We start from the raw sequence: 19,449 nt of genomic DNA on the forward strand, positions 1-19,449 counted from the left end.
CTTTTTCATTGTGGAAAGACATTGTATACAAAACAAAGCAGTATATAAATGTGAATGTCTACCTACTTAAAGAGACTAAAATGCTTCCTGTAACTTGTAAGAATCTATTTACACTTTACGCATATATGGTTCATTTAAGTGAGGCCAATTCAATTAGTGCCCATATTTTATTTTGTTAACTACACACTCTTTCCCATTACAACAATTAAGGTAAGCCCTCACCCCAGTGTATCTATAATTCAAAAACTGCCTATTTTTCTGACATTTGTATTAATTCATTAATAACCCAATAACATTTACTGAACACCAAAGACACAACAAGTAAAAAAGACATGTTTCCTACCCTCTTGGAGCATGTAGTCTGGTGGGAAAGACAAACAGCAATAAAATAATTAGATCAACAAGTTTAAATTGCAAATGAGAAAGAATTATGAAGTTACATGCTGCTATGAGCACTTGTAACAGGGAAATGTGGTATAGGCAGGGATGCTTCCTTAAGGCAGTGATAACAGCTCAGAATTAGGAATTACTATGTGAAGAGGACAGAGGATAGGGAAGCATACTGTAGGCAGAGGAACTGCAAGTGCATGGATAGGCATGAAGGAATGTAGTAAGAGGGAGTGAAAGGCCATCATGACTACAGTAAAGACGACAAATATAATGCTAGATGTTGCAGAGGTGGTAGGTGGGAGACAAACGCTGCAAAACCATGTAGGTCTATTTGGAGTTTGCTTTATTCCCAAAGCAACCTCAACTAAAAGGTTTTAAGCTGGGCAGGAAGCATAAGATTTGCTTTTTGAAGATATCACTGTAACTTTAGTGCAGAGAAATGATTAAAAGGAAGCAAGAGATGATGCAAGCTGAGCAATTAGGAGGCTTGAAAAATTGAGAGTAGTATGAATTAGGATAGAGAGGTAGAGAAAGAAGACAATAAAATCACATTACTTTAAAAAACCATGACTGAAATCACTTAATAGTTATTCCTATATTTATCCTATTTACTAAGATTTAGATTTTTATAGGTAAAATATAAAATAATCAAATATTTACAATGAATCTTTCACTATTTTAGCTTACCTTTGATTACTCTGAGAAAAGTTATTTAACCACTAGATGGCAGCAAAGAAAATAACTTCTATTTTAAATGATCCTTTTCTGCTTGCTAAATTTTAAACGTGGAAAACAGCACTTTTTGCTTAAATTCTTGTTCCTTGACAATAAAATATTTAACACAGAAGGCACTGGTGACTTTGATGTATTCTCTGATTCCGAATTATAGCTATGCAAACAGAGTGGTGCTAATATATGACATGCATGATGAAACAACACCACAAGTAACCTGGGCTACATAACAAAGAAATGAGGGGGAAAAGTTATTTCATTCCTTTTATAAAGTCTTAATGATAGATTTTAGGACTTTTTCCACACCAAAGTTTTAACAATTTATTCTATTAGACTCCCAGATTTGGATGGGCTTTTCAAAGAGTTCAAAACAACATAGGCCTCTTTTGGGGGGTCACTAATCCTTTTGGGAATTCTGTCTCTCTCTCATCTCTTCTCTCCAGAAAAATATTTACATAAATACTTTTTTAAATTCAGAGGACTCAAAGAACTCTTGAAAATATGGACATCAAGTTATGAACTCCTATAGTATAGTAATTTGAAAAATATACCATCAAAATTAAAAGTACCCTTAGCATTTAAAAAGCCTGTTGCTGAACAAAGCAATGGGAAATCGTTCTGTATGCTGCTCTCCAAGGACTGAAGAAATTCCACAGGGTTAAATATGCTATCCTATGAGCTTCACAATATACTTCTGTTATGTTTGGGGCATTAATAATATTAGTGTTAATGTTAACTGTATTTTATTAATAGTAATAATACATAACATTTATTTAGTGCTCATTATGCATTTATTTTGCATTGTTCCTAAAAGCATGACATGTACTATCTCAGTCTGCTTAACAAGCTAAGGTAGGAACTATTATTATCATCACAATATTTCAGATAAGAAAACTAAACACAGAGAGGTTAAGTCACCCAAATCACATAGCTAATGTCTCCAGAACCCATGTTTTTCATCCTTTCATATAACTGTCACTCATTTTCACTTGTTAGTTCCTAATTATCTTGTGTACTACAGTGATGCTTTCAGGAATCTAATACCATCTGAGGCTGTTAAGAGCAGAGTTGCCACAATAATTGAGCGCTAACCATACCCATTTCTTTTTCTTTCTTCCTTTTTTTTTTTTTTTTTTTTTTTTTTTTTTTTTTTTTTTTTTTTTGCGGTACGCGGGCCTCTCACTGTTGTGGCCTCTCCCGTTGTGGAGCACAGGCTCCGGACGTGCAGGCTCAGCGGCCATAGCTCACGGGCCTAGCCACTCCGTGGCATGTGGGATCTTCCCGGACCGGGGCATGAACCCGTGTCCCCTGCATCGGCAGGCAGACTCTCAACCACTGTGCCACCAGGGAAGCCCTAACCATACCCATTTTTAACTCCTTCTTCTCCCAATACAGTATACATAGGCAAAGCCAGTGATATTAAAAGGCTGATGACAGGAAGAAAGGGGGATGGAAAAACTCAATTTTTTGGCAATAGCAATTGGAGACTTAAAAAACCAACTGTGTAGATGTAGGAAGCACTCAATTTATGGTTGCTTCATTACATCTAAACCCCATCCCAGGATTATGCCTGAATAATATATAATCTGGTAGCCGGGTATGGACAGAAGATCTTACCAAAGTATGTTAGTTTAATGATAAGAAAAATTAAGACAAAAGGTTAGGAAATCTGATCTAATTATATTAGTATTCTCTGTAAGTTCATTTCCTTGGGGATCTCTTAGGTTTCATGTATGATCAGGAAGGTCAGTAAGTGTTCTTGAGCTAACAATCACCTTCAAGGTTTTGGCTTTCCAGCTAAACCAAACTAAGTTAGATAATTTCAAGGCATTTTATAAAAAATACTTACACAAAGCAAGAGCTTTGGATCTGCATGAATTAGTTTCACCATGGACAAGAGAAGATACTTATAGCTTCTTGTCTCCAGGTCTGTAGGTTTTTCTTTAAATTTAAGGCTTGTTACTTTTTCTTTAAATGTAAGACTCTAAAAACAAAAACATGACATTCACCTTGTAAGAATCAGACATCAGAATCAGGATAATAGCTATTCAACTTTTTCAAGTAAATCTATTTTTAAAAAGCTTTGAAAAATAAAGGGACATATTTTACACCACCAAATGTGTAGTCTTAGTAGAAACGTTCAATAGAAAGTACAAGATTAATATAATTAAGCTTGAAAAGCAAATAAAAATTATTTTTGCAACATTATTATATAATCTAATAAAGTTTAAGTGAAAATCTGCTAAGATACTAAAAGCTTTAATATAAGGTTGACTCCTATGTTAAAAACGATTTTTCAAATGTGAAAATATTAGATAAAATATTTATTCTATAGATCTCACAGATACATACAGTAAGCAACTCATTTAACCAAACATCTCATACAGGTATACACAAATATTTCACAGAATCAATGACGTTATCAACTGCAAGATGCATCATCATTTTATGTACCACAAGGAATGAAAACTCACTGTCAACTGTAAGACATCATACAAATAAGATGAACCCCAATTTCAGAAATGTTAAATAGGTACTTCTTAGAATTGATGAAATATGCTATACAGGCAATCTCTGTATTTAACAGTTTAACTGTAAGATTTTCTTTTTCCTTTAATGGTATTCCATCTCTCTCAAGTTACAGAATGCATGTATTTTGCCTGAAGAACATTGATAAAACAGAGAAAGACTCCTTTGAGAAAAATTAAATCATGGAAAATGTGTTTCAATTACAGAGATACTATGGCAGATGCTGTGTTAATACTATAATTATGGATGTTATTCAACCGGAAATCCAACAATTATATTTTGGATCCAATACCACCTTTCTATCTGTTCTTACAAAACATTTCCCCTTTTCCTTTAAAAGGAAACAAAAATGTATGCTTTTGACATGTATTTTTATATGCAAATACACAGGAGAATATCCAGCATCTATGGACTCATAATAAAAATGTCCTTGTAAAAGGCTGACCTTCAAAGGTAAAAAGTAGAGATGCACATCTATAACATACAGCAATTATTGTCAATGTTTACATGTGAGAAATGCATTTGTTATTATGCCCAAGAACACTGAAGGTTTTTGTCCTCAGTGTGGAAGAAAAACTATCTAATGTACTACAGGAATGTCACTACAGAAAATAAATAGCAAAACTTACTAATACAAGTTGCTTTTATATTTATAATCCCACAACAAACGTCCTACCAAATATATTTAATAAATGCTGTTTTTACTGTTTGCTCCCATTAAACTTCTTTTCATTCTAAGTCGAAGTAACACTGTAGATCAAGGTAAAACTTTCATTAAACAAATTTATTTATTAAAATGTCACTAAGTGTAACTGTTCTTCCATGATATAGCCATTGCACAGGAAAACGGAGCAGAGAACAATTAGCAGATATAAAAATTATCCACTTATTAACCATTTCCAAAAAGTAAATAATAGTTTGATAGTATCATATCAATCTCAGATAGCAGCATACAAATTTTGTTCCAGCACGGCTGCCTAATACAAAATGTAAAACTTGAAAAATTCTACACCACTCACAACTATTAACTTGAAATAGACTAAAGACTTAAATGTAAGACTGGAAACCATAAAACTTCCAGAAGAAAACAGAAAAAAAAACCTCCTTGACATGAGTCTTGGCAATGATTTTTTTTGTATATGACACCTAAAGCACAACAACAAAATAACAAGTGGGGTGTTGTTTTTCAAACTAAAAAGCTTCTGCACAGGAAAAGAAATGATTAACAAAATGAAAAGACAACCTAGGGAATGGAAAAAAATGTGCAAATCATAAATTGATAAGTGGTTAATATCCAAGATACGTAAAGAATTCACGTATCTCAACAGCAAAATCCAAATAATCCAATTTTAAAAGGGGTAAAGGACACGAATAAACATTTTTCCAAAGAAGACATACAAACAGACACATGAAAAGGTACTCAAATCACTAACCATCAGGGAAAATAAAGTCACAATGAGCTATCACCTCACACCTGTGAGACAATGACTATCATCAAAAAGACAAAAGATAACAAATGCTGGTGAAGATGTGGAGAAAAGGGAACCCTTGTGCACTACTGGTGGGATATAACTGGTACAGCCACTAGGGAAAACAGTATGGTGGTTCCTCAAAAAATTAACAATAGAATTACCATAAGATCTAGCAATTCTACTTTTGGGTATTTGTCCAAAGAAAATGAAAACACTATGTCAAAGATATATCTGCATCCCTATGTTCACTGCAGCATTACTTACAATAGCCAAGACATGGAAACAAGTGTCACGAAACTGTGGTACACACACACACACACACACACACACACACACATAATGGATTATTATATATATATATATATATATATTCAACCATAAAAAAGAAGGAAATCCTGCCATTTGGACAACATGAGTGGACCTGGAGGGCATTATGCTAAGTGAAATGAGTCAGACAGAGAAAGACAAATACTGTATGATCTCACTTATATGTGGTATCTTAAAAACAAAACAAAACAAAAAACAAACTCATAGAAAAAGAGCTCAGATTTCTGGTTACCAGACACAGGGAGTAGAGGTTGGGAGAATTGGATGAAATGGTCAAAATATACACACTTTCAGTTATAAGGTAAATAAGTACTGGGGATGTACAACATGATGACTATAGTTAACACTGCTGTATGGAAAGTTGTTAAGAAAGTAGATCCTGAGTTCCCATCACAAGGAAAAAACCTTTTTTTCCTTTTTTTTTGTATGTATATGAAATGATGGATGTTAACCTAACATATTGTGGTAATCATTTCGCAGTATATGAAACTTAAGTTATTATGCAGTACATCTTAAACTCATATAGTGCTGTGGGTCAATTATATCTCAATAAAACTGAGGGAAAAGACTTGAAAAATTTAAATAAATTTTTCAATTCAAACACCTTTTAATTAGTGACCATTAGTGGGTTACCTAAAGTCAAAAATAACATGCTAAAGAAGAAAGATATTTCTTGGCTAGAAATGTAAGAAAAATAAACCATCCATTAGTTTATTAATTAATCTTCCACATTGCAAACAATAGGAGGAATCCAACCTGGTATACGCACATTGGCCAAAGAGGAGAGGCAGTCGTGCCCAGGAAAAAATTCATGAATCAGAGTACTCAGGTGTTTGTGAAGGGCCAAAACCATCTGTTAAGTTAATTAAGGCCATGACTGAATTATAGGCATGTAGGAAGCATGTGCTGAGTCAGGATCCCCTTTAAGAAGAAAAATTTTCGTGCAGAATTTATACATATTATTAACAGGCTATCTTATTTTTAAAACATAAATGATTAGTGCTGAGATAAATATCTCAAATTTTTAAAAATACTACAAAAGTACAAAATGGAGAAGCTATGGCTCAATGTTCATATGGAAAAGGCTAAAGAGTTTAAATGATTAAAAGCTTAATCTAAAATAATGCAATCCTTGACTGTATTAGTAGAAACATCATATGCAGACACAGCAGGTTAACAGTTTTCATCAATTATTATACCACACCTAGAACACTAAACTCAGACCTTAATATGTCATTTTCATTGAAAAAAAGCAATGAAGATTCTTTCCAGAAGAGAAGCATACCAGATTGAGGGGGGTTTTGAGAGCAGGTCAAGTAAGAAATTCAACAAATATGTACTAGATGCCTATGACATGCCAGATACTGCTCTAGGGACCAGGAACTGGGTGCTGGACAAGCCAGACAAGGCTCCTGCTTTCATCAAGCTAAAACAAGGGTAGGGGAAGACAGCTGAAGAACTGGAAAGACACGGGACTGAATGTTGACTATTTACTAACCATGTGATATGTCTTTCATTTAATAGTACTTGTGCCTCAGTTTCCTTAGCTGTAAAAACAGAGGAAACAAAGTGCATACCTACACACACTTTTGAAGAACCCTTAGCAGTACAGTGTAACTTTATTCAAATATCTGCAGTGCTGTCTTTGTGTGTGCGTGTGTGTGTGTGTGTGTATGGATCTTGCTTTCTTTGTTTGGTCTCCTGTGCCGCTTCTTTTTTTTTTTTTTGATTGGAGTATAGTTGCTTTACAATACTGTGTTAGTTTATACTGTACAGCAAAGTGAATCAGCTATACATATACATATATCCCCTCTTTTTTGGAGTCCCTTCTCATTTAGGTCACCACAGAGCACTGAGTAGAGTTCCCTGTGCTATACAGTAGGTTCTCATTAGTTATCTATTTTATACATAGTATCGATAGTGTATATATGTCAATCCCAACCTCCCAATTAATCCCACCCCCCCTGCAGTGCTGTCTTATGGAAGAATCAGAAGGGTTCTATAGAGCTCCAAAAAAAGAGAGAGGATTATGATAGCTGGGAGTGATAGGGACATGAGTTGATCTTGGTTGGAGAAAAATTTTTAAATACTTGGCTCTTTACAGAAAGAAATTTATCCATATCCAAAATACAAAGTAGTTGTAAAGCCTAGAAACACATATTATTTTAACTTGACACAATGAAATCCTTGATTAATTCTGCAGCAAACTGAAAGCTAAGGTTTATCAGAGCCTCAAATTATCTGAGGCAATGCAAATAAGAACAACCCACTGAACATATCATGTCATACAGTGGCTCTCAACTGGGGGCAATTTTGTTACCCAGGGAATATCTGAAAAATGTCTGTAGACATTTTTGTTTTTCATGACTGGCTGGGGGGCAAGAGATGCTGCTGGTGTTTAGTCGGTAGATGCTAAAGATGCTGTTAAACATCCCACAATGCACAGGACAGTCCCCTACAACAAAGAATTAACCATGCCAAAATGTCAGTAGTGCCAAAGTTGGAAAACCCTGATGTAAAGTATCTCTAAACCATTCATTATGTATATTTGACTGTTTCCAGACTTTATGGGCACTGTAGTTGGCTCTTCATTAGTTTTCAAGCAAAACCTACAAGACTGGCATCTCTGTGACTGTTTAGCTCATCATGCTTCCCTGGCATTAACAATGTGCTTGGCAGCTAGTGGAAATTCGATACTTCCTATATTTGTTGTCAGACTGTTCACTCACCAGGCTTAAGAGAGATAAGATTCACCTTAAGGATCATCCCAATTGAAGCATTTTCTTACCCTAAAAAATTATTTCATAGTAGATTTGATGATTATTTTCCCTGATAAGAGTATCAGCCAGAGCTTGGATGGGAGGGGAGTTTGGGGGAGAATGGATACATGTATATGTATGGCTGAGTTGCTTTGTTGTACACCTGAAACTATCACAACATTGTCAATCAGCTATACTCCCATATAAAATAAAAAGTAAAAAAAAAAAAAAAAGTATCAACCAGGAAGCCGTCCCTTGGCCATTATGTACAAATACATATACATATAAAATTTCACAGACTTCCCTGGTGGCACAGTAGTTAAGAATCTGCCTGCTGGGCTTCCCTGGTGGCACAGTGGTTAAGAATCTGCCTGCCAATGCAGGGGACATAGGTTCAAGCCCTGGCCCGGGAAGATCCCACATGCCGTGGAGCAACTAAGCCCATGTGCCACAACTACTGAGCCTGAGTTCTAGAGCCCGCAAGCCACAACTACTGAGCCCACATGCCACAACTACTGAAGCCTGCGCACCTACAGCCCGTGCTCTGCAACGAGAAGCCACTGCAATGAGAAGCACGCCCACTGCAACGAAGAGCAGCCCCCACTCACCACAACTAGAGAAAGCCCGCACACAGCAACGAAGACCCAACACAGCCAAAAATTAATTAATTAATTAAAAAAAAAAGAATCCGCCTGCCAATGCAGGGGACACGTGCTCAATCCCTAGTCCAGGAAGATCCCACATGCCGCGGAGCAACTAAGCCGGCGAGCCACAACTACTGAGCCCACGCGCCTAGAGCCCGTGCTCCACAACAGGAGAAGCCACCGCAAAGAGAAGCCCGCACACCACAACGAAGAGTAGCCCCCACTCTCCACAACTAGAGAAAGCCCGTGCACAGCAATGAAGACCCAACACAACCAATAAATAAATTAATTAATTAAATTAAATTAAAAAGTCAAAGTTCTAACTTCCCAGAGGATATTTGGAATGAATAAATAGGTCAGTAAATAATTTTTAAAGTTTATTTTAAGTCATTTTCTAAAACGAATGTCAAGTTAATAACATTTAAGTAGCTATTATTTATGTTTATCTCCAATTAATTTATACTTGGATTGAAATTTTCATTTTTTTAAAAAATTAAGAAATTGGCATTACAAAAACTAAAGATAACTTTGCATTTTATTTAATAAAATATGACTGCCATGCTCTTTTGGCTATAATTTTTTGGGCTAAATAATCCCAAAATATATGGTGTAGCAAACTTCTCTATTTGAACATCTAAGATAAACAATCCTCAGAAACAATGGCTGACAACTGGATCGGAGTGAACTAGAACTGTGTAAAACCAAAATATTTCACTGACTGAGGGAACTTGGAAAAAGAGATGTATGCCAGGAAGAAAGCTGTTTAAATTATCTTTTAAGTGTGAAGTGGCTAATTTACTATTAAAACCAATAGGTGAAAACATGCCACATGCCACACTTTCATGTGAAATGACATGATGTGACTATAATGGTAACTATACACAGAAAAGTCAAAGAAACCAAAGACTTTTCTGAGGTAGTTACAATGGTCATACATACAGCCACTGCCCACTGCCATGCAAAACAGTGACTGGTTGGCATCTGACCATGTGAGCGACAGTAGCCAAAAAGAATAGAAAATAAGAAGCAGAAGATAAAGCACTACCAATCGATGTCAAGAGTTGCCATGTATAACTCCAGCTATACATGAATACCAAGAAATGACTTCTACCGTCTTCTAATTGTCTTTTTAAATTGGTTCTATATGAGTTTCCAAATTAAGAGTATTAATCTGTGAGAATGCTTATTTGAAAATATCTACTTTTATTAAGTTTAAAAAGAGTCAAACTTTAATATCAAAGTGCCTATCAGTTTAAATGTTCAAAGCATGTTTAATGAAATATGAAATATTTTTATTTTAAATATAAACTTTAAATTTTATTTGTAATTTCCTGTGTGCAATATTCAGCATCCAATGGGCAAAACTGTGCATTAGTAGGAACATTCACTCTAACCCAGGAGTCAGCTTCCCTTACTCACCCCCAAAAGATGAGGAGCTAATCAAAATATTTTGATTCATAAGGAAAGATTAAAGGAAAAAGAAACTAAAAAAAGAAAGAAAAAGTGACATTCATTAAGATTTTAACAGCATTTTGTTAGAAAATATTTCCAAGAAAAGTAAGTTAAACTCACTGAAATAGTGGAAAACATACATCATTAACTAGTATTGCAACAATATTGCAGTATTCAACATACCACAATACTTACTGAAAAGAAAGGTCTCATTTGATTTTCTAAAAAAATCAAAACAGCAAGAATGGGATAAAGGCACTGAAAACGCAACTGCAAGAAGGTGGAATTCAAAATTCATGATTAATCTTACCGGTGCCATTCGTATCGCTGGGTGCGCTCCACAACCCTGGACTGCTTTATGAAGTGTTTCACCAAACATATTTCGAAGTTCAACTGAGTGACAATATACGGCATCAATCTTAGGCCACCAATCCAATGCAGACTGGAGAAAAACAGAGACCATAAGAAAGGAAAAGTCCAAATTTGCATGAGGTATATGCTCTGGTAATCACTGTAGTTTTATCACTTTGTGAGAAATTTCCTAAGACCATGCAAACACACACTATGATTTCCAAAGTCTTCAAGTAATGTCTTTAATTCAAACACCAAACCATACATCTATTTTAAAATATCATAATGAACATGAAACAAATCACTCACTACGTAAGCGTGAGCATTTGAGACTGTCTTTTCTCACTGATAATCTAGTGAATCTGAAAAACAAAGTTTTTAGAGGGCTAATTCTGTAGGCAATCTTTTTCTTTTTTATAAGTTTAATGTTTTACACATTTCAGAAACATATGCATATATAGTATATATTTCCCAAGGCAAGAATGCTATTATCAGTTTTAAAAGAGATTAGTGGTTCAACACAGTGTTGAAGGAATATGTGATAAACCATTACTTATATGCCTACAGACAAACAATGATAATTACAACATGAAATTAGTAAATGAGATAAAGCTATTAGTAAACCTATAATCTTAAATTGATATGCAATGATGGCACAATACATGAGAAGACTAACGATCACCACAAAGACAAAATGATCATAGCTAAATATTTTTTTAAGTAATTATTTTATGTAAATATTTTTCTACAGTTTAACCTGTTTATTTAGCTTTGATTCTAGTTTTTAGTGCCTATTTTATTTGAAAGTGTATCTTTTACTTTTACTTTTAAATGAATTAATTACTATATTATGGAAAATGACAATTATGAAAATCACTAAAACTATTAAGTTTGTCTATCAGTGAATACAAAAATGACTGAATGAATTTTCACTATATAGAGAGAGTATGCAAGCAAGGAATAGGATGACTTAAAATACAGGCTTCCAATTTATAATACTCCTGCTATAAGAAATACCTGAAAAAACAATTTGAAACACTAGATAAGGGGATGTGATAGCTTCACATCCTATTCCCAAGTTCCTTCTAATTTGAAACTAAGCTAATTAAATTCTCAACATTTAATTTTTTTAGCCATAACTCTCAGAATATTTACAGTAGCATCAGGTTATATTACCTAACCCCCAAATTTTGGATTACAAACTCTATTTACTGGATAGTATACTATAAAACCAATTTATAAAATACAATCAATACTGAACTCCATTTATGAAAAAACTCCTAAGTTATGAGGGAAGAAATACTTTTACTTGGATAGTATGATTGTTTCTATTTTTCTCTCAAACTCTTAATTTACTTCCTAACAAATGATCAAGTTTTATTAGTTTCATTATATAATGAATTCCTTAAATGTTAGTCAATTTGGTCACCTGACTTGCACAGAGCAATCAATACACCTTGATTTCCATATATCTACTAATTTATACAGCTTGTGTTAATCAGCTTAAAGTAACAAAGACTGAATAATCACAAAATGCTTTGAGATAAGAGTCCTCACTCTACTGACCCTATAATATCTTGTCAGAAACTGCTGAACTAAAGACATATGCATCCCATGTAACATCCTATCCAAACTACTATGTCATTTTGATAGCTGTTGAAATTGTATCATGGTACCAAGTATACCCTATTAAATAACTTGATTTTAACTTAAGATTTAGTTAGTTTCAAAATTTCTATTTTTCATAATATATAAAATCATTCATTTTAAAGTAAAATTTAAAGATACACTTTCAAATAAAATAGGTACTAAAACCTAGACATAATGTAGTTGGTAAAAATTTTAGTTTTCCAAGCGGTTATTAAATGTGTCCTTTCTGAAACCAGTCAACTAAGGTAGACTTATTCTTTTTTGTCCTTGAAAATTCTAAGTTCATTGCCAAACAAATGGCAATACTTTCATAATATAAGCAAGCCATGTGGCAATTCTTCAAGATTATTTCAATAAATTTCACATGCCTTGGAAATAATTTCTTCAACCAAACCCACTCAATAGAATGAGATCATCTCATTCTCAATATGTGAACTATCCATAAGTAAACTCACTCAACTGCCATAAGGAAAAAACAATACTAAGTACTATACCAGCTATAGCATGTTCCACTGATGGGAGAGATGTTTGGTTCATATATGTATATATTATTTCTTTAACTGCCCAATTATGACAACATATCTAATCTAACCTAAAGGAAGTGTATAAAGATTAAGCACATAACACAGATCTTTTAACTACAATTCATATCTTATGGCATTCCGTAATAAAAAAGGTGGCGGTACTAAACGTACCATTTTAGAAACTGATAGAAGCTTAAATTATAATCAAATTCAAATAGTGACTGGATTTTCAGATTTCTTAAGAAGAAACAGTGGACTCTTTCAGACCTAAACACAGTACTTATGAACTGAACATGAGTATGTTTCACGAAAGCAAAACTGCAAACATCATTACTACTTCTATATACACCCTCAAAACCACATCATTTATCTAATTTGAGAATGTGGTAATTTTAAAAAATCTGTGAGCTGGCTGAAAAAGCAAGGAAGAAGAAAACTTATGAGGTGTATTGAACCAAGAATCATTTAAAAGGAAATCTTTTTTTTTTTTTTTTTTTTTGTGGTACGTGGGCCTCTCACTGCTGTGGCCTCTCCCGTCATGGAGCACAGGCTCCGGACGCGCAGGCTCAGCAGCCATGGCCCACAGGCCCAGCTGCTCCGCGGCATGTGGGATCCTCCCGGACCGGGGCACGAACCTGCGTCCCCTGCATCAGCAGGCAGACTCTCAACCACTATGCCACCAGGGAAGCCCAAAAGGAAATCTTATACTACAAATAAATTTAAGATTAGGAGTCCAAATATCTAAGAAAAATTTTATGTGATTTCAAGACAGAATATTTCCATAATATCTACATTAAGTGAGATTCTATAATAGTCAATTCCATAAATTAGCATATTTACTTTATACATAGTCCTTTTCAATCAGAAATTACTTCAGATTCAATATCTCTTAGCCTCAAACCAAAGGAAAGAAAAACCTTAAAAGAAACAATTTATCAAACAATCTATTGTAATAAAGTATCATTATCTAAGGTCCAATTATAAAAGGTATTTTATAGACTCAAATTTATGTTCCTTTTCAAGCTAGTCATTAAAAGGTTACTAACACTTAATATTTTAAAAGTTAGTCAATATAGGTTTTTCTTTATAAAAATAGATTTCGTATTTATGTGGCCTCTGATACAGACACACTCCACCTTCACACATGCAGTACTCATTAGAGTACAGAAGGATGCACAACCACTTCACCATATACATTGAGGCATGCATGAAGTACCACTCCAGGCATGCTTTAAACCCACAAAGGAGCAGCTCAGCCACTTACAGCAGTGCCAAGTCCATGCTTGAAAGTGCTCTATATATTCAATTGTAGACAAAAATATTTCACAATTAAAGTAACTAGCCACAGAGTATCAAAAAAGTATACACTTGGGTTTATTAAATACAAGCTTTAAGCATTTATGTAAACCATCCACTCTAGTAAATAGAATGTTTTTAGTATTATAAACCAAAGGAGAAAAAAGTAATAATATTTTATTTCTGAATTACACATAAACATGAAGGGTAAAAATCATTGTTTTTAAATTAATGGCCTTGAAAGTAAACAAGGGTACAATGTCTTAGCTCATTACACTGGCAAAAGCAAAATAAAATTTTTTCTAAGTTTTTAATACAAACATACCTTATCTGCAATATCAGATTCATTAAAATTTCCCTTTTGCAAAAAACTGTAGTTAATGTTACTTCTACCTATAACTGATCCTCAACTGAGAGAGGAATCATTCCCTTAGGCATTTTTAGTTATTCATAGTGTCTGGGGGCAGAGATGGGAGAGGAGGGAAGTGGCAAAAAAGGTATTTAATGAAATGAGGACCAGGGATGCTCAATGTCCTACAATGCACAAGGCAGACCTGCATTGGAAAGATTGTCCTGACCAAAAATGCTACTTGCACCCCACTGAGAAAAACCAAATGTGTCACTACATAGTTTTATTAATAGTTATTATTCCTCTGCAGGAATGGATAAAAGAAAATGTGGCAGAAGTTGATATAGTTCAATACATCCAAGGCAAATGAAGGTGAGAAGGATATTTTTAACTCACTAGAGACACTCTTTTAAAATGAAATTTGATTATAAAGAGGACAAATATACCTAAGTTATCAATGATTAAAGTCCTTTTTAAGGGAGGAAAACAGGAAAAAGTTGAACAATTTACACTTACGTGTGAATATCTAAAAATGGATAAAAGTGGAACTATGGTAAATAACACGTGAAGACCTTCAAAATATGATCAGAAGAACAGAATTTTTTAAATCCATGGTCCAAACCTAATACGGTTACTATCTTTCTACTTGATGTACTCACATCAGAGTCGAAGGTTTCACAAGTACCTTTTAGTAAGTTTGCTTATTTTGTCTGATATGCTTTTACATCATGTAAACACCTCTAAGTGTTAATGTTTCATTTGTTTAAGGAAGACTAAAAAGTGCAATCAAATATGGTCTCACCATTTTTTTAATATACATAATGCACTACAACATAAATTCTGCTACTTTTAACTTAAACAGTAAGGTGACAAGTAAGAACGTATCAAATGCTGGGAAAGGGCTAAGAGTATTAAAATAATATGTGAAGAGCTTTGGGATGAAAATGTTAAATTATATTTTCAGTGGCATTGTTCTCAAGGGCTTCTGATCCAAATATCTTTTAAGTTTAATCTTTCCAAAGGATCCTACTAACTCCATCTTCCTCAATAAGGGCCCTGAGGTCAAGATTAAATATGAAAAATACAATTGTATATCAGTTATTAGATAGAATCATGTGTGAGAAATCTTCCTATATCATACATCTAAATTCAAAATCTTTTGTAAACCAAAAACGTGTTTCTTAAAAACAAATAAAAAAGGAGTAAAGAAAAAAAATTTTTAAGTAATTTAGCAATAGCTTTTGGACTTACATTGGTGATGATTCGATGGAGTGAATTTACCAGCACATAGTGAAATGTAGAAGGGGAATTCTGAGCCAGACAGATCTACAGAGGAAAGAAAAAAAATGATTATTACTTCTATGAGAAAAATATATAGTAATATATATGAGGACAAAAGGAACAACAAAAAGAAAGTTTTTTTAAAAATAGAATAAATTTTTAAGGTCTTTAAATTAACTTTAACATATAATTAATGAGCAATACTGATAAAGGTGTAATCTATTCATTTTTCTACTCTTTTCACATTTAAAAGGATCAACAGCATCAGTAAACACAACTGGATCAAAACCAATGCTCTCACCTTAAAGTGTTGGTTGTTGTGAGGGCTTATACGAAAGCAAGAAACAAGGCAGTCAATCATTAGATCCACATCTGCAGGCTGACTGCCTCTTGAGAATGGTTTACTTGGATTAAAAAGCAGGTTCTATGAAAGTCCCAATAGAAAACAAAAGCCTTTAAACAGTCACGCAGTATTTTTTCTACTAGTATTTAATAATAACACATCATCCACACAGATGGCAGTAACATTTAGTTCCCACACAAAACACAAAGCACTAATATTGTGGTTCATCAGTCTGACAAAATTAAAAATTCTTACTATACCATATATGGTTCCTCTCAGGCCCAAATTTCTACATTATTTTAAACACAAGTCTGAATATTTATGCTAATTTAAGAAAACGGGTTCATTCTGTGTTTTCTTCATATTCTAAGCCACCTTATGTAGCCAGAGGAACAGTAACAAAAGCAGGTCCTAAGAACTTAATAAAAGAAGACTCAGAACTTCTGTGTTGCAATGATCTTTGACAGTGATCTAGTATACTATTTATACTACAAGTTTATTCTTCATTTAACGTTTTTTAAGCTTGTATAAGAGAAACAGTAAGCATGTTACCTTAAGATCAACCACCATGGACTGAACTAGTAAGAAGATGACAGAGTTATCTTCCCAATTGATGTAAGTACTTGCTTTACACAGTTTGACACAGGCGATTGCAGCACTTTCAGTCAGCTGCCTGCTTCCTCCGTGGCCGGCAAGTGCTTTTCGTAGACTGTCCAGAAACAACTTCTACAAAATTCAAATACAGCAATTAGATAATATGTGAAGTTTCTTAGATTTCAGACTTACTTAATAAAGTAGGAAATTAGCCTCTAAAAATTATACTCTAGAAATATATAATTCATATTTGTGGTTTTAAATTTCATAATTTAAGTAGCTGTCATCATTTAAATGTTTCTTGAATATAAAAAAAGGAACCTGTTTTTCCCTTTCTTTGTTGAATTATTAAAGGAACATGAGAAAACATCCTTCCCAAACAATGTAGTTGACTTCCCAACCCTGAATTTAGCTGATCAAATTCTCTTTTTTATATTATCTTTAATTTCTAAATATTATAGTTTCTTGCTTATTGTCTATCTCAAATTGTTCCATCTTTATCTAAAACTCCAGGCTATATTCAAGCTTCAGCCTTCTAACTAAGGATACATCTAAGGCTGTTCTAGTGCTCTAAATTCCATTCCTCATAGAAAGTTATGCATTCTTGTGATCTCAAGCCCTCTCTACAGCTCATTAACAAATTTCTCCCTTTGGCCTTACTCCTAACTGAAAATAATACATCTATACTTACACACCTTCTCAAATATAACATGCCAAAAGCTAAACTCACGCAACAACAGCAGAATATACATTCTTCTCAAACACACAAGCAACAATTTCCAGGATGGACCATAAGTTAGGCCACAAGTCTTAATAAATTTAAAGAGATTAAAATAATATATATCATCTTTCTGATCACAATGAAATGAAACTAGAAATCAACAGCAGAAGGAAAACTGGAAAATTCACAAATGTGTAAAAATTAAACAACACCCTTGGTCAAAGAAAAAAACCACAAAGAAAATTAGAAAATATCTTGAGACAAATCAAAGTAAAAATACAACATACCAAAAATTAAAGAAAACAGTGCTAAGTGGAAATTTTATAGCTGGAAACTCTTACATTAAAAAAGAAGAAAGTTCTCAAATCAATATGAAATAGAGAATAGAAAAACAGGGGAAAAAAATCAACAAAATCAAAAGTTGGCTCTTTGCAAAGGTCAAGAAATTTACAAACCTTTAGCTAAATTAAGAAAAAAGAAGACTCAAATTACTAAAGATCAGAATTGAAAATGAGGACATTACTGTTTTTACAGAAATAAAGATTATTACACTATGAAAAATTATACACCAACAAACAGGAAAATCCAGACAAATGGGCAAATTCCTAGAAACACACAATCTACCAAAACTGACTCATTAAGAAACAGAAAATCTAAATAGAACTATAACTAGCAAGGAGATGAAATCAGTAATAAAAAACCTCCCTACAAAGAAAAAGCCCAGGATCAGACGGCTTCACTGGTGAATACTCTATCAAGTATTTAAAGAAGAATTAACACCAGTCCTCCTCAAACACTTCTGGAAAATTAAAGGAGAAGGAACACTTCCTAACTCATCCCATGAGGCTAGCAATACTCTAATATGAAGGCCAGACAAAACCAATGCAAGAAAACTATGGACAAATTTCCCTTAAGAATATCTATGAAAGAATCCTCAACATGAATTAGCAAACCAAATCCAGCAGCATAGTAAAAGGATTATATACTATGACCAAGTGGGATTTATTCCTAGAGGACATGATTGGTTCAACAACAAAATCAATCAACATAATACATCACATAAATAAAATGAAGGGAAAAAAATCATCACCATTGATGCAGAAAAAGCATTTGGCAAAATTCAACACCCTCCCACGACAGAAACACTGAATAAGCTTCCTCAACATGATAAAAGCTATATATGAACAACCCATAGCGAACATCATACTTAATGGTGAACAACTGAAAGCTATTGGTCTAATATTAGGAACAAGATATGGACGCCTGCTTTTGCCACTTCTATTAAACATACTAGTGGAAGTTCTACGCAGAGCAATTAGAAAAAGAAAAAGGAATGAGAAAAGAAAAAGAAATAAAAGTCATCCAAACTGGAAAGGAAGAAGTTATCTCTGTTCTCAGATGACATGATCTATATGTAGAAAACCTTGAAGATAACACACAAACACACAAAAAGCCTGTTAGAGCTAGTAAACAAATTCAGCAAAGTTGTAGGATACAAAATCAACACACAAAAGTCAACTGCATTTCTATACACCAGCAATGAACAATTTAAAAAGGAAATTAAGAAAACAATTCCACTTATGAAAGCATCAAAAAGAATAAAATACTTAGGAATTAACCAAAGAGATGAAAGACTTGCACAATGAAAGCTATAAAACAGTGCTGAAAGAAATCAAAGAAGATATAAACGGAAGCACATCCCATGTTCAAGGATTGGAAACTTAACACTGTTAAGATGGCAATACTATCCAAAGCACTCTACAGATTCAATGTAGTCCTTATCAAAACCCCAAGAGTGTTTTTTGCAGAAATAGAAAAACCCATCCAAAAATTCATATGGTATTTCAAAGGAAGCCAAAAAGCCAAAACAATCTTGAAAAAGAAGAACAAAGTTGGAAGGCTCAAACTTCCTGATTTCAAAACTTACTACGAAGCTACAGTAATCAAAACTCTGTGATACTGGTATAAAGACAGACATATAGACCACTGAAATAGAGGAGAAAGTGCAGAAAGATATCCTCAAATATATGATCAA

At 33.7% G+C, this 19,449-nt stretch overlaps 1 protein-coding gene across 2 annotated transcripts in view; it reads right to left on the reverse strand.

Annotated features, from left to right (window-relative positions):
* The window catches only part of NF1 (neurofibromin 1), a 250,014-nt gene that overhangs the window by 146,892 nt on the left and 83,673 nt on the right, over window positions 1-19,449 (reverse strand). For both annotated transcript variants that reach the window (XM_065897305.1, XM_065897304.1), the window contains exons 9-13: window positions 16,652-16,825; window positions 16,058-16,180; window positions 15,727-15,801; window positions 10,616-10,747; window positions 2,972-3,106 (exon numbers count right to left, since the gene is read on the reverse strand). In XM_065897305.1, the coding sequence (XP_065753377.1) occupies window positions 2,972-3,106; window positions 10,616-10,747; window positions 15,727-15,801; window positions 16,058-16,180; window positions 16,652-16,825 (639 nt within the window). The remainder of the gene's footprint in view (window positions 1-2,971; window positions 3,107-10,615; window positions 10,748-15,726; window positions 15,802-16,057; window positions 16,181-16,651; window positions 16,826-19,449) is intronic.

This window comes from Phocoena phocoena, chromosome 19 (assembly GCF_963924675.1).
Source record: "Phocoena phocoena chromosome 19, mPhoPho1.1, whole genome shotgun sequence".
Taxonomy (NCBI): Eukaryota; Metazoa; Chordata; class Mammalia; order Artiodactyla; family Phocoenidae; genus Phocoena; species Phocoena phocoena.